The sequence below is a fragment of the Vespa crabro genome, chromosome 6 (genome assembly GCF_910589235.1).
Source record: "Vespa crabro chromosome 6, iyVesCrab1.2, whole genome shotgun sequence".
NCBI classification, from domain to species: domain Eukaryota; kingdom Metazoa; phylum Arthropoda; class Insecta; order Hymenoptera; family Vespidae; genus Vespa; species Vespa crabro.
This window is the reverse complement of record NC_060960.1, coordinates 3,886,412-3,903,343: the sequence shown is the minus strand read 5'-3', so window position 1 is coordinate 3,903,343 and position 16,932 is coordinate 3,886,412. Positions and strand designations below refer to the sequence as shown.

The 16,932-nt window shown below is 27.5% G+C and overlaps 2 protein-coding genes across 7 annotated transcripts in view; one reads left to right on the top strand and one right to left on the bottom strand.

Moving 5' to 3' along the window:
• LOC124425182 (B9 domain-containing protein 1) overlaps positions 1–16,932 on the bottom strand; it is a 102,804-nt gene that overhangs the window by 11,423 nt on the left and 74,449 nt on the right. Inside the window, exon 5 of one of the 3 annotated variants that reach the window (XM_046965170.1) lies at positions 3,427–3,821. The exons of the other annotated variants lie outside the window; for them this stretch is intronic. Coding sequence (XP_046821126.1) covers positions 3,754–3,821 — 68 coding nt within the window. The 3' untranslated portion in view covers positions 3,427–3,753. Of the gene's footprint in view, positions 1–3,426; positions 3,822–16,932 lie in introns of those variants that run through there. 3 annotated transcript variants of the gene reach the window in all.
• The window catches only part of LOC124425180 (allatostatin-A receptor-like), a 46,995-nt gene that overhangs the window by 26,259 nt on the left and 3,804 nt on the right, over positions 1–16,932 (top strand). The gene's annotated exons all lie outside the window — the stretch shown is intronic.

The following is a 16,932-nucleotide window of genomic DNA, read 5'->3' as shown; positions in this document are numbered from 1 at the left end:
AAATATATCAGAATGATCTAAAAATAAGAAACGAGAAACTTCTATAGGTTCAAGATAAGACAGAAAGAATGATTGTAATTTCACGTGAACGTACAGAAGGCAATTATTTACAGGAACTCATATAATTTTCATGCTCTCAATGTTCTCAATGGTGGATCATAACACGAAGACTCGATTTGTAACTAGATAACAGTGAGTAATGTGGGAACCGTATCAGTTTACATCGTATGCGCTGTGTTGCAACGTATCACGTTGTATACAATAAAATGGTCAAGAAGGATCATATGAACGCTTAGAAACCATTATCATCTAATCCATACGAGCTTTCAAATTGGAAAATGTTCTTGTGATTGGAAAATGGAGAATATATATATATATATATATATATATATATATATATATATATAATAATTAAAAAATTATATAATTAACTTTATCTTTCATTTTCGTATTTTGTGATAAGATAGTATAATAACATGATAATGATGGCTTCTTTGAAAATCACCCAATGAAACAATGAGAAACTCCCGCTGAGATTAAATATTTTTGCGAAGTAAACTTTTTATAAGTCGATGACGGACATGACTTTATATTGAGTTTGACTTTATTAAAACAAGATATGCGAGCAATATGAGGGAGGACAAAAAAATGTTCAATCGTATTTTTTCTTCGTAACAGGTGATACTAATGATAACCATTTGCATATAATACATAGGAGAAATATCCAGTGTTGAATATTTCTCTTGAAATAAAGGTATCATTTTATTCGTGTCATAAAATGAAAATATATCTCGGCCATCTTAATGGGAACATCATCGTTTTTGCGATCTCAACTTTTTATTAAGAAAGAACTATTAATGTGTAATATCTATCTATATTTTAACTTATCTTCTAACGATTCGATTAAAGAAAGGATTATTATATTTCTAAGAGATCAAGAAAAGTGTATATTCATGATTCTTATACTTTTAGTCACAAATTTTATCTAGCTTTTGATTTATTTTTTAAAAACTGGGTTAGAAGAGATGCCTAAAAGGCAACTGGTACAATTTATCAGTGAATATGGAATAAAACACATTGAAGAGGACACTTTGAAATGAGAAGATTATTCTTGGATAGATAGACATAAGTATCGTCGTGCGATTAGATGGACAAAGAGAAAAGAGAAAGAGACAGAGGGGATGATGGAGATACCAAAGACAAGGGAGTTAAGTTGAATATAAAAAAGAGAGCATAAGAAATAGGACAACGAGGAATCCAGTGATCTCTGAAAGCCTACTTTTGATACTTCCGTTAAGAAAGGCCTCGAGTTTCGCGGAGGAGAGTCTAAGACCAAGGAAGAATTGCTCTAATGAAGAATGCTTCCTGAATGAAAGAAAAAAAGAAAGAAAGAAAAAATTCTCAAAGGTCATGACGAACTCGAAACAATGACTGACATAGTATGTACCGTCGCTTTATAGAAAGTATTAGATCAAAAACGTGATTTTCACAAGTAATTATCTGGACCATTTAATTGTTGTATACCTATATATATTACTCTTACTAAATCACTATCATTGTGAAAATGAATAATTACTAATAACTCTGTCCAAGTCAATTTTTCAACTTTTATTGATCAAGTATTTTTTTTTTTTTATTACTAACGAGGAAAATGAAATGGCTTCATCATAAAAGTCTGTGCTTAAAATCTGTTAATAAATAATAGATCGTTTTAAAAAGGTGACCTATTTTTCTCTTTATTAGTTCTCCCCCGTTTTCTTTTTTTTCTTCCTTACATTTTTTTTTTTAAACGTCAGATACGTTTTTAGCGATCCCCATTCATAAGATCTATCAATCATGTTCCCCTTTGTCGGACGATTTTCAATGTTGATGAAAACATCGAGATTTTACAAAATAATACATGACTCATGAATGATATCCCCATTTAAAATGTTTTATGCTTATATATATATATATATATATATATATATATATATATATATATATATATATATATATACATTTAAACGTCATTTCTTATAAATTAGAATTCCTTTCCGTTCTATTTGATCGAATATTTTTAGTCAGAAGAAATATATTCCGTCAAAAGGTTTAATGATTTTTCGCTGAGTCACAAAGTCAATCTCCCTTTTTGATCTTCCCCCTGAAAGTTAACGAAGTAGTTAAGAGTCATGCTGAGTGGTGATAGAAATAAATAGACGCCATGCTGTGCAATTGCCACATCTTTCGGTTATTCCTGCTTTCCTATGGCGCCAATTTCAGTATCGTCTATTTATAAGAGTCAAAAATATATAGGAACGGTTTTATGTTGTCACCGTAAAACACAATTTTTATTTTCTCGAACTCAGTTCAAATTATTCTCTTTCATTTGGTCGTTAATTCACTAAATAGATGTTTGTTTTCCTTAAAAAAAAAAAAAATAAAAAAAAAAAAAGTCCCAGGATTTTCTTGGAACGATAAGTAATTTTCTAAGTACACGGATATTTTTTAACATATATTTGTTTTAATTAATTGGAACGGTGAATTCAAACCTAATATATCTCTCGGTGAATAATCTTCTTATCATTCGTCATGATATGAAAGAAGATGCAGAGAATATTATTTCAGAAATTAATAGTAATGTAAAATGAATATTTTCGTATAACATTCGTATTACACGAGTATTATATGAAATATTCCTCGTTTATATTATTTAAGTATAGAATAGTAGAAGTGGAATTGTTCCAATGATATCGATCATATAAGTTTCCAAGCGTTCAATATTCTCATCGGATCTAGAGCAATTTTGGAAGAGAAACACAAGACTATCGAATTGTCACTAACGGTGCCAGCTTCCGTGATAACATTTTTATCCTGCAATAAAATTCTGACTGTATGTCGTAAGACGCTTCGAATTTGGCAACTTGGCAAAAAGTAGAAATGACACAGTTCAACGATTTTTATGGGAGATTTTTATCCATTAGATTTTTATCTATAGTTCATATTAGATGATAACACGTTGGAATAATCATAGAATAATCTTTCATTTTTTCGATTTAAATAAGATAAGACATATGTATATACAAGCGTGCGTAAGTATTATAAATCTATTATGTTAATTAAAATTTTGATTTATTAATTAATTTTTATCACGTGGAAAAGTCTGATTTTATACTTTTATTTATATTGTCTTCTTAATTTTTGTTTCAAGTATAATCATTTGATTTTTATTTTTTCATAATGACAATGAAATATTTGTTGTCTATCTATAATCCATTTGTATTGGTTAATATATACATTTATGTATATTAATTTAAAATTAATATTTTAATTAAATCATTAGAACGAGATAGAACAGACCAAAAGTAATTTATATTATTATTATTATTATTATATTATTAATATATTATTTGCTTTACTACATTATATTATTTTTTTTCTCTCGCCTTTCGATATCATATTAAGAAAGAAGATTAAAAGCAAAAAACGAATTTAATAAGTTATTTTACAATTTTTACGAACAAGTTATTCGATTCTTCGTCTTGAATTTTTCTCACTTTCTTTTCTTTCGAACGTAAAGTTTCTCTGTGCGAAAAAAATGACAATAGTTAAGCATTTATTAGAGGTCATCTCTTTCTCTTCTTTTTCCTTTTTTTATTTTGCATCTTTTTATTCTCGTAGTTTATCGGTTCCAATAGACGGGAGAACTTCCATTGGTAGTCGAAGACATCCTCGACATTTCTACGACGAACTTCATGCTCCGTCGCTTTATCGTTATTTTTGTGGAACGCCCACGAATTCGTGGCTAACTTCACGATGAGAAAATCTCTTTGTTATTTCAACTGGAAAGGACAAGATATTTTTCTATAGATTTCTGTCATGCGAAAAAGCCTTGGCATTATCTCTTCATTTATGTTGTTTTTTCTTTTGTTGCAAATCATTTCTCTCTCTGTGACACACACACATACACACACACATACGCACACACACACAGATTTGATTTTTATACTTTGTTTAAAATTCATAAATAAAAACAAATGATAATATTTATCTGTTGTAATACGTTTGTATTATTTACATTTGTTCGAATAGGTAAAAAGGAAAAATGGAAATGCAGATACACAAAGATCTAGAACAAAGATACAAAGAATCTTTGACTTACTCATCTTTACTTATCTCGAAAAAGAACAACGAGCTTTTCAAGAAGAAGGAAAATTTTTATATTTCGAAAATTTTTAAATATAAAACGTCGAACTCGTTGAAGAATTTTTCGTCTTCTGCGCGTATATCTTGTTTTCTTCTCTCTTTGTTTCGACTTTGTTGAATGATATGATCATAACTTTGATAAATACGATAAACGCCATAGTTTTTAGACGATTCTTAAGTCAAAAAGATTACTTAGCGTCATATTAATTATTATTTACCTCGCCTATAAGCACAAATTTTTAAATTGTAAATTAAAAAGAGATAGAACTTTTTCATTATTACATTGTTTTACATTTTGGTAAAATTACTTTCGCAAATGAAAATGTTGCTTGTATCAATGGCTATTATTTTGAATAAAATAACTTCAGAACGTGTAAACAAAATGTTAATATCTTGGGATCATGTAAACTGTACCGTACATCGTTGTAAATCTACTGAAAAATTTAATTCATTTTATCTACAATATCGTTTTATCTAGAATATACAATAAAATGTATGAGTCCATTTATATAAAAAACATTGATGACTTAAAAGTCTTTTAAAAAGTAACCTCGAAAATAATTTTTCCTATCGTCATATCTATTCTTTAAAATACTATAATTTCATCATAAAAAATTTTTCATATAATCATAGATAATGGGGATATTTATTATTTGATATTGGAAATAATATCGAATAAGGACAAATCATTATCAGTATTAAAGGCATTTAACAGGTTTACTCGGTTTGATAATTAACGCGAACGTTAACAAGACCCAAATGGATTTGGGGTAATTCGAGGTAAGCCGAGCATCTCTCCCCTATACGCGAGTTAGAAGAGTATTATTAATCTAATGATAGTCCACTGACCCAATGCGAGATATATTTCGTTCCCTTGAAATTCGATTAAGTACGTATAATCCATTTTGTGAGGATTATCGAGTTAATTGAACGGCAGTAATATTGTCATCGCTATATGATTAAACTTTAGAAAGTATTTCTCTCTTTTTTTAAGTAGAAATATAGAGAGAATTAATTTGAAACGGACGTTGGTAGTGGTGGCGGTGGTAATGATGATAGTTCGATAAGAAACTTTCAAAATCATTTGTACTTTTTAACTAAAAGAACAGAAGTTTATTAAAAGACATTTTCGTTAAATGAAATTTTTTTCCTTTCTTTTCTTTTCTTTTTTCTTTACAAACGAGATAAGAAAGGAATATAGAAAATTTTGCAGGAATAATTTTAAAAGCTTTTATAGCTTTTAGCTAGTTCGTTGATTGATAATGAAAGCATATTAAAAAGTATTGATACGTGGCACGTTCCTGTTTAGTAGATACTTTAGCCGAAGAAAAGATATTTCGCTGAATTACTGAAGAGATATTTTGAGATTATATTTTATTTTTATTTTCTTCCATTTTTCCGCAAACAGATCGGCGATATATTGCCAATAACATTTAGAAATGATGGATCACTCATTCACGTCACTCTGTCTATCTCGATTTTAATAGAATTCGATGGCTGAACTTGAGAAAAAATTTCAGTAATAAAACGATGATCGGTTATATCAATGTCCGATTCAAATCTGGCAATAATAGTCTTTTGTCAAAACGATTATCCCTCGATTACAATTCGATGTAACTGTTTCTTCTTCCTTGTTTTATTAGCGATCGATATTGAATACTGTCAATCGAACTGTAATTACCGTTATGTACTTAAAAAACATTGATCGTTTTCTCGAAATATTTCATTCTATATTTTCATTCGATCATTTTATTTGAGAGTAATAATTTTTTTTAAGTATTGATCATTTTTCATCAACTTTGTTAAGTTAAGAACTTAACTTCTTAACTTTGTTAAGAATTTTTATCCTGAAAAACAATCGTAGATATAGAAATAATTTTTATCTTAAAAGTTTGCTATCTTATTTTATTTCGTTCTCGTCATTCGTCCCTCCCTCTCTCTCTCTCTCTCTCTTTCTCTCTCTCTCTCTCTCTCTGTCTCTCTCTTTCTACATCTCTCTCATTTTTTGACGAATTCGTCATCATTTGAGTTGTAAACGAAACTGTTGCTGAAAATATAAACACAATCTTCATGTCTGTTTTATTAATATGCTTTTAAATAGTCGAAATGAAAACTAAACATTTTCACTGTTATTCTACGTTGTTGTATATTAATTCTATATTTAACTTTGGGTTTATTAATTAGCTGTGAGTTTTGACTTTACGAGCAAGTTATTATTTGATATATAATTTTGTATATGATATGTAAATGATATAAAAAAGTAAATTGTTTTGGAACGAATAAACACAAGATTTTCAAAAAATAACCAAAAAAATATGGTATATTTCGTAATAGAAATGCACTGAATATTTATGTTTCATTAAATTCGAGTACTAATTATGATGTTATAGTAATAAAAAGAACGAGAAAGAAAGTAAGAGAGAGAGAGAGAGAGAGAGAGAGAGAGAGAGAGAGAGAGAGAGAGAGAGAGAGAGAGAGAGAGAGAGAGAGAGAGAGAGAGAAAGAGAGAGAGGGAGAGAGAGAGAAAGAAAAGAAATAAGAAAAAACAAACAAGTTCATCATTATGTTGTTGAGAATAAGTATAATCCTGGAATGTATTTATGAAGGCCGATTAAATAGAACCGTTTTTATATTTTTAATTGTTCAAACGCTTTCGTTTGTTTTTATTTTTAGCGTTTATTAAATTTGATGACTTTAATCGATATCCGGACTGCAACTTTCTTTAAGCTTTAATATCGAATCATCGAGTATTTTAATGTGATACTTTCGCGTTCTAAAAAATATAACATTATCGGTGGAAAAATATCTCAGTATAAAATAACACCTCGATTCGAGGGGTATCGATCGTATCGTTTCTGTTGTCATCACGAAACACGCATTCGAAAATATTTGTCTTTTATTTTTCAAATTTAAATATAAAAATTAAATACTTAAATTAAATTAATTTAGGTATCAAAACACGTTGGATCCTTTTTCTTATGTTACGTTTTATCCGTGAAATAACACTTTAATTAGTTATAGCGAGTTCATGCTAATGGGAAAATTATATCAGATGAAATATATTAAAGTGATGCGAAGAGAAATGATACCTCTTAACTTTGAAAGAAATAAAATTGAAGTTCGAGTGCCTTAAGATATCAACACGAATTATTTAATTATTAAAGAACGAATATAATGTTTCGTCAAAGAAAAGTTCTCTCTCTCTCTCTCTTTCCTTCTTTCTTTCTATTTTGTTATCAGTCAATAAAGCGATTTTTAATCCGAGGTAAACATAGAAAATATAAGAAAAAATATTTTCGTCTTATAAATATTCATAAATGGCATAGTTTTATAAATGCGACATTATGAGATATTATTATAAATGTTTAATGTCTACAAGTATTCATATTTTTCTATATCACAAATTTCATATGTATGCACGAAGATATTTCCACGTTTGTTAGTTTGTAGATAAATTTCAGTATATTTTCGCGAATGTGGATTTTCATGATTTCCATGGAATTGGGAGCTAATATTTTTCTCGGTCACGTTTTCGCAAAAAAGATTTATTTTCTTAAGTCAAACATTATACTGGTTTTTTTATTTTCTTTTATGCAAAATAGATTTTGCATACTTGATTATTTACTTTTTCTTTCTTTGATGTATTTTTAATAGAGTTTAAAATTGCATCGACGAAATCGAGTATCTATATCCATTGAATAATTAATCCATTAATCTAATATTAATGAGTAATAAGTCATCTTTTTGCCATTTTCAAAGACGAACATTTTGAAATCATCAATTATAAATAACGGATATTTTATTATTTTTAAAAGTCGACAAAACGAAATTTTCCTTCACTATTATCTCTTTTTAAAAATAGGTTTCACGATCCATTAAATTCTCTCATTAATTTAATCTCTTTGTCTCTTCTTTTCGCTTCTTCATCTTTTCTTTCTTTTCTTTTCTAGTATTTCGATTTGAGATTTTCTTTATTTTAGAAGAACTGAGATACACACATGTTCACATATAATTTCTGTATAAATATTACATGTGTATATTCTCCTATATACCTATTACATAGATATATAGATATATACAAGGTGTTCCAAGTATAAACAATGAAATTTCGGTATTATTACACACACATATATATATTTATGTGTATATTAATGTATTATTTATTAATTAATATATTAGTATATAAACTATATTTATATAATAATTCTTTTTCTTATTTCTACTTATAAAAAATACTGGTGAAGTTCGATCGTTTAAACCTGGTATACCCTGTATATACTTTCGTATATATTCTCTTTTCTTTTCTTCTCGACGTGATAATACCTCGCTCGCTGAAAACACTGGTGGTTTCTTAATCAGAAAGTAGAAAAAAAGAAGAAACATCTCGAAGAATAGCTAGGTATCTAGCTTTAGTTCATGTTTCGGAAGTTTGAATTTCTCCATTACCTGCCCTAGCTTTCCTAATCTTTGTTTTATCGTGAGAAAACATCTAGACGATGAATTATGAATTTGTACTTATTGAAAGTAAGAATGATGGACATATTCGTTCTTACAAAAACGTCCGTCTAATGAGAGACATTCTTTTACGAATTATGCATCTTTTTAAATTTATATTAAAATATTCTGTATCAAATCTACAAATATCAATTTTACAAATTTGTTATTAGATATAAGGAAAAATCTTTTTTTCTTTGGTTCTTGGTCAGAATGATATAATTAAATATTGAAGATATTAAAAGTAATATTATATTTATTAATCTTCGATAATCTAAATTTTTTGAATAAAAAAATATAAATTATGTAGATTATGTAATATAACTGTATTATATATAAACAGTATAAATTTCACATATAGATGTATTATTTTATGGGATTTTAGTACAGACTTTAAATGTGTTATTGGAACTTATAGTATTATATATGTAGTTGGACTTACATGTGTACGTAATTCTAATTTGCACTTTTGTTTCACTATTTGTTCCTCTCCGAGACCTCTTCGTTCTTAACCTCTCGATAATAAATTATTCGATAACGAAAAAGAGCTTCGATTTTCTTACATCAAATTCTGCTTAGACTCCGCATTTGCGAATTTATTGAACTTGAGATAATTCCTTTAATGTAAATTACGTCGACGGAACGGAGACTGAACTGAAACTGAACTGGAATATACGTATCGACTTTTAAGGTAAACGATGAAGGTCGTAACAAATAGAATTGATAACATCTTCTCTCTCTCCTTCCCACTCTTCGTCTCTCTCTCTCTCTCTCTCTCTCTCTTTCTCATCTTCTCTCTTATTTACAAATAGATAAGGAAATAGATTTTCTGCGAATAGTTAATGATAGTTTAATGGGTACGAGTTTAGTCAAGTGATTATTAATTGTCATTGTCATTTGGTCGTCGGTTGTCCTTATCAAAATATATGAGAATATAAAAATTATCGATTTAGTATAAATTAAAAATCTGAATCTTAAAGGAAAAGAATTTATTCTGACTGCTGTTTAAATGATATTATTATAATATTATGAGACTGTATACTACTAAGGAATGTACATTATGATAATCTTCTGAAGAATGGACTTTTACTATTTTCTATTTTTTTGATATAAAGATAAACTTTCCTTATGCTGTAATATTCTTTTTTAAGCAACCTATACATTCTTCCTCTTTATTTATTTCCTAAGTTTCTGTATATACTATTCAAATTAGATTCAGACTTTGAGCCATTCGGAAACTAATTTTTAACGAACAATGAATATTTTTATTAAAATAAGTATACAAATTTTTGTATAAACGAATATTCTATTTTGGCTGCTCGAAAAGTCTTATTTTCAAGAACGTATAGAGTAACGAAGAAAAAATCAGATTTGATTTTCTCCTTATTGTTTCGAATAAGAAGACCGTGTTTTGTTTGAATTTGTTTTTAATGAAAATTGAACATTTGAACTTCTGAATTTGGAATTTTTATTTTCGAATAAAAAGAGACTTAATATATCAATAATATATTAGATGTACGAATTTAGCTAAGCCGTTTTTTAAAAAATTCATTTGAAATTTGGGTTTTTGGCGAATGAGTCCGATTACTGTCAGATGCTAGAATTAAATTAAATAAAAAGAAAATTCTTCATAATTTTGCTTGAACATCAATTACTAATCAAAATTAGAAAAAGAGCCCATGGTCAAGACTTATTTATATTATAAATATGTCCGTAAATTTTTAGTTTATCTTAAATATATATCTGAAACTGAACAACAAATTCAAGATGCTCGTAGATCAAACGAATTATGACCTTTCCCTTTTATTTTTTAGTCGTAATTGCAGTGTAGTCATTCCGTACGAGGGATAACATATGAAATTATTTAAATAATTTCGTTATTAATAATCCAATCACACTCCAAATACAATCAAAAATCATTTCTTTTTCTAATTTCCTTCAAACATCTATATAAAACGTTAAAACGTAGAGATAGCCTCGTTGCTGCCGACTCTAAAATATAATAATAGTATGTACATTAACAGTTATATTCAAAAATATATTTATTTATTATAACTCGACTATATTCATTAAGATTATAGGATTAAATTTGATGCGAGGATATGGGACGTGTACTTGAAAAATAACAAGTGATCGCATTTTATATTGAAATTCAAAAATTTTATTTCAATATAAGTTTAATTGCATAGAGTTATTTAAATCAATTTTAATTATTATATCATCAGAATTCTTATTGTATCAACAAAAGTACCAAAATTTTCTTTTAACATGAGTTCAATTGCATGGATTTATTTAACACAGTTTTAATTATTATATCATTTTTTTTTTATCAGAAAGCTTGTGTAATGTGATTAATTTAATATACTTTCTTATAATTTTAATTACTAGTAAAGCAATTGTAAGGATATAAGGATTAGAGTAAGTTGCAGAGATAAAAGGACTATGTGAAATGAATTTTCCTACTGATGCATGTGCGTATCCGTGTGAAGTCGTAGTTCCTCGAGAATTCTAATACGTATTATTATTTTCTCTTTGTTTCACTCTGTTTCTCTCTTTTGCTCTCATTTTCTTTATCTAACGATTATATCATTCGTTATAATATAAAATCTTAAGGTATTTACATTTTATTAATCTCAAAAATAAGGAAACAAAATTTTATTAAGATGATTTTATATGAGCATAAAAAATCATAATATATTATTTAATGTGTATTTATTTATCTAGAATATGATTTATTCGATCTAATCATATCCATATCAAGATTCATGCAAGTGTAAATAAGTCTTTCAAAGAAGATATATGTACAAAAGTTTCTTTTAAAAATCTTTCTTATGATATAATACCAGACTTTATTCGCGTTTACAACTCAATGCATCCTATTGAAATAGATAGTCTCCGCGCATTCTAAAGAAAGCAATCATAAAATTCGAAGTGTCTTTTCTAGTAAACTGAAAGGACGATATTGAATGGAATACGATATACGATATCATTAAAGATCCCTTCGGGATACTCACATTTCTTTCATATATTCTTTATCCATTCTTTAGTACACAAGAACGTTTCTTCCTCGCTTAATTCTCCTAAATTTACATAAAATATTCCAATATAATTCATAATCTAATAAATTTTGTTTTTCTTTTTTTTTTTTTTTAAATAGAGATAATAACTTAACTTTACATAATCGATCGACGATATTGACAATGATTTCATCAATTAATTCGTTCGAATAGAACTTTTATGTTTAGTTGTTAGCAAACGTCGATCATATGACCGATCGATCATTACGATTAAGAAGATTAATTTTGTTTGTTCTTGAACACTTTGCGTTGACGTTTAAGTAAAAGAATAGTTCCTTTTATTGATGTATATACTTTGTGTTTAATTTGATATTACCGTTAGTATCAAATGTCTTTATTTCTTAATTTATAGTTCTAAATATATCTTAGAACAGTATAGTTTGAAAAATATGTACACGATAACATATATTCTCAAAAAAAAAAAAAAAGGTTTTAAAAAAGATCTTTTTAAAATTTTTTAAAAGAGATTCTGTAGGACATAAAATACGTCGTTTAAATATCCACATTAACTCTTAAAGACCTATTTTTAAATGGTTGAATATAAATGGTAAAGTATGTAAAGTACTTATAACATTCGCGTTGATTTCTAACGAACCTTGACGAGTCGTTCAGCTCGAATTGATAGCTTGAAAATGTAACGCTGATTGGCGTCTCATAGGTTTGCACCATTTCGTAAAAACAGAAGCACACACACACACACACACACATATATATATATGTATATATATATATATGTATTCCTACTGAGAACATACGTATACATGAATATATATGCATATATATCTATGATATGGAGGATGTTTTCATATGATCGTGCGAAAGTGGCAACTAACGAGAGTGCTAGAGATCGAAGAACAGATTGCAGCTATTGCATCGAACCCGAGTTGGCAGAAACTATCTCGAAAATTACGTGTATATGTACGTGTACGAGTTTGTCGTATATATACATAATGACAGTGATATACAAAGAGAAATATAGGAGATAAATAGGAAGTATCTTTTGAGATGAATAACAATACCAATTGTATTATTAAGAATAGAAATAATGAATAGTAAATATTAATAAAAAAATTTGTGTATATATATATATATATATATATATATATATATATTCATACATATTATGCCTAAGTATATTATAGATATACATTTCTTCAATAGCTTTTCATTATTTATTTTATAATATTTTTTTTATTTTTTATATTAAAAAAATAAATATACATATATCAATGAAAAATATTTATCGATTCTCGTATTATACAGATGCTTGAATCCATTTATAAAATACATAAATAGATTTACAGACAGATTTATTATCAGAAATTCGAGAGCAAATAACTCATTCGAAACATTCTGCATGTGTAGATAGACAGATTATATCAATTAGCAATGTTTATTAATTTTCGTTAATTGGATCTATTTCTAAAATACACAAGTAGATTTATATATATTATATAGAACAGAAATTCTTAAAGGCAATAAGACGAGGAGAAATTTATTACATCTTTATCTTTTAAACGCTTGAGACATCAACACTAACAATAGTTTTTTCTTCTTTTTCTAAGACTATAGTCGTAATTAAAATTCACGAAATATAATTGGACACGAAAAGTATCTAATCTAATCTAGTGTCTCCAATGACCCTTTTCCAGGCTTTTTAATTATGTCAAGCAAATCTTTCTTTGTTTTATTTTCTTTTCGTACCGTTTTGATTTTCCACTCGTTCTATTTTTCTTTTCTCTTTCTTTTTTTTTTTGTCTTTCCACTCCAACGTCGAAAGAACGCTTCGCTCGCGCCTGAATTCGTGGAAAGCCACTTAGGCAAACGCTAATTAGGAAATTTTCGTGTGACACCGACGCTACTAGAACTTGGCTATTAAAGTTTGCTATGTTGAATTTGTTTTACTTTGTGTATTTTCTTTGTGTTTGAGGTTTGAAAAGGTTATTTATTGTAAGTAAGTAATCAATGTAGTACAGAGAAAAGCAAAAATGGGAGATAAAAAGTGACATACATAGACAGAGAGAAAAAGAGAAGAAAAGGATATACAAACAGGAAGAGAGAAACAAACAGACAGATTGGACAAAAACAGAATGAAATAGATAACAGAGAGAGAAAGAGAAAGAGAGAGAGAGAGAGACAGGGAGAGAGAGAGAGAGAGAGAGAGAGAGAGAAAGAGAGAGAGAGAGAAAGAGAGAGAAAGAGAGTAAAAGAAACGAATGCTAGTAAAAGCCGTCAGTTTTTGAGAGAAGAACGAGACAGACTAAACGAATTCGCAGTAGAAATTAACGTTGAGGGGTAAAAAAAGTTTCTTCGAAAATTGCGGATGGTTGGTAGTCGAGACAAGTCGAATATTGACTTCGTTTTACTTAATGGAAAATTCTTGTTGTGCATAAGACTGTGGTGCCTCGTAGTTTTCGCTATTGATCGACGTTTGAAAACGGGAATTAAACATATAATTTTCATCATTAACCTTAAACATCTTTCTATGAATGAAATTCATTATTTCCTGTCATTTTAGAGCTTCATCTTTTAAGATCTTTTTCTACTTTTATTTTTTTTTAAATACTGAATTCCGATGCTTCTGATAATTACATATTAATACATAGAAGGAAAGAATCGCTTTGTACTAATAAAAAAAATAAAAATTTTCTTTATTCATGATATCATAATTTTTCTTATTTTTCGTTGCTTTTGTTCTTTTTTATTCTATCCAATCTTTTTTGTTAATCTTCTTACTCATTCGTTCTTTCGCTAATAATTCTTTAAATATGATTGTAAAAAGTGTATTATGCAATTACTATCGGAAAAATTGTTGCTTTGCTTTACGTCTGTCTTACGTCTAAATTTTGCACTTTAGATCATGATTCAAATATATGTGTGTGTGTGTATATATATATATGCGTGTAAAACTTTGTTAATTATAGCAATAAATTGGCTGAACAAAATGTAATTAAATTTTACTGACTGTTTGCCATCGCAGAAAAGTTATATTGTATTGTTCGCTTAATAATGTTCAAATTGGCATTTAATTACTAATAAACATTTTTTACTTAAACATTAGCGAAATAGCCAAAGCGATTTAATCGAAATTTTACAAAACACCTTTGTTTAAAAATGAAAATATTTTATTTGTACTATTATGTAGCATATATAACATAATTAGACATTTGTAACATAATTAGTTATTTGTAGAAAAGTTTGACAGTCATCCTTACTATTTTTTTTTTACAAATCCTATTTGTTTGATTTGGTAATGTTATCACCTTATTATGTAAATGATCTTGTGAGACTCTATACTAACGATGTACTGTGGGTAATGTCATATACTTTCCTATTGATTAAAGATGCACACGTCTAAATTCGAATTCAGTATCAAAGCAAAGAAGTTCGATACGAGTAAACGATGATTAATTAATGCGTGAACGGAATTGAAATTAAACATTAAACTTTTTGAAAAAATTAATTAGATGGTAATCAAAACGTAGCATAAAAGGAAAGATTAACAATAATATTAATTTTGTGGTTTGAAAGTAAAGTATGTAGGAACATTAACAATGTAAATTCAAATTGCTAATAATTGCTAATCCGTTCGTTATCGATTGCTGGGTGAAACTAACTAGGTCACTCCTACACATACTATTTTAATTGTGCTTCATTTGTTATAGGCATATAGGTAAACATCTTACATCTCTTTAACAAGCAATTCAAGGTCTTTGACACGTGGTATGAAATATCGTCACACTGCTCGTATCTTTAAATCAAATCACACTGTGAAATTATCGTATTTGCCATAATCTGCGCATCAACGATTATTAATTCAAAATTAAAATTCTTTAATTTTAGATAAAGTATAATTAAATTAAATTTTTCCATATGTATTGCTCTTTAATGAGAAAAATTTGATCGTCTTATATATTAACAATTATTAACAATTCTATATATTATACATTCTATATATTAACAAGTCTAAATTTTTGTTCATATTTCCCTTTCGTAATCCAATAGTTTTTCAAATTAAATTCAATTTTTACAAAAAGATTTTTTTTTGTTTTTATAATCGTACAGTCAATTATTTAAATCGGAAAGACAAAATGTTCTAATAATTTTAAGGTATGTAACAATATTATTTTCTTAAAGGGATTTTTTTCCGAGATAAAATTGTTGCTTGCATAATTGATGGATCCTATATATTACAAAATTTCATTAAAATCAAATTAAAATCAAAACTTCTGGATTAGAAATTTTCCCTTATTAAAGCACAGGCGTGTACATATTTCGTTGATAAAAAAATAATTTTTCTACTACTATTATTTGATCAGCATTTATAGAATATTTCTATTGATTCAGCGATTTCAGATATTATTATTTATATGAACAATATATATGTATAAATTCTCCATTTATAGATAAGAGATAATAATATCATAATTGTGATAATGTAATAACAGAGGAAACATTGAAAAATATTGTTATAATAGAAGCGAAAATTTGCTAAAGAGAAACGAAAGAAAGATCGGAGATAAGATTGATTTTGCAAATGAAATCTGCACGTGTTTGATTTATTATTAGAATCTCAACTTAAAGCTTTATCCCTACTAAAATAACAATAAGGAAGTTATTTTTTCCTTTTGTTGTTATATGTTCCAAAATATTTTTCTCAAATAACAATTTATAGAAACGTTTTGTCCACATTGAAGAAACATAATTTGAGAAACATTTGTGTTTTATTGGTAATAGAAATTTAAAAAAAAAAAAAAAACGTTTAATAACAAGTGACGACTTTTTTAAGTTACATGGAATATCAGGAAAAAGTTCTTCGTTGTTACTTCAGTAAGAACAAGTTTTAATAATCACGCTTAATGAGAAATTGTAGAAATTTTCCCGTCAGTAGTTGAGTTTTTGGAAGTATTGTTAAACTCAGGTTACGTTTCTTGTTATTCAATTTTAAATTTATTACGTTTGTTTATTGTATTTATTCAAAGGAAACGATCTTAGCTTGTGACTGAACGTAATGAAGTTAAAGTTTTACTGCTGGTATTAAAGTGCGATCATAAATTCATTATATATACGTATAGATTTAGTGTGTATTTTTACTGAATTATTTATCCTTTAATTTGTTAGCCGAATGACGTACATTAACATACGTATGTATGTATATTGTACCGTTCCTTGTTAA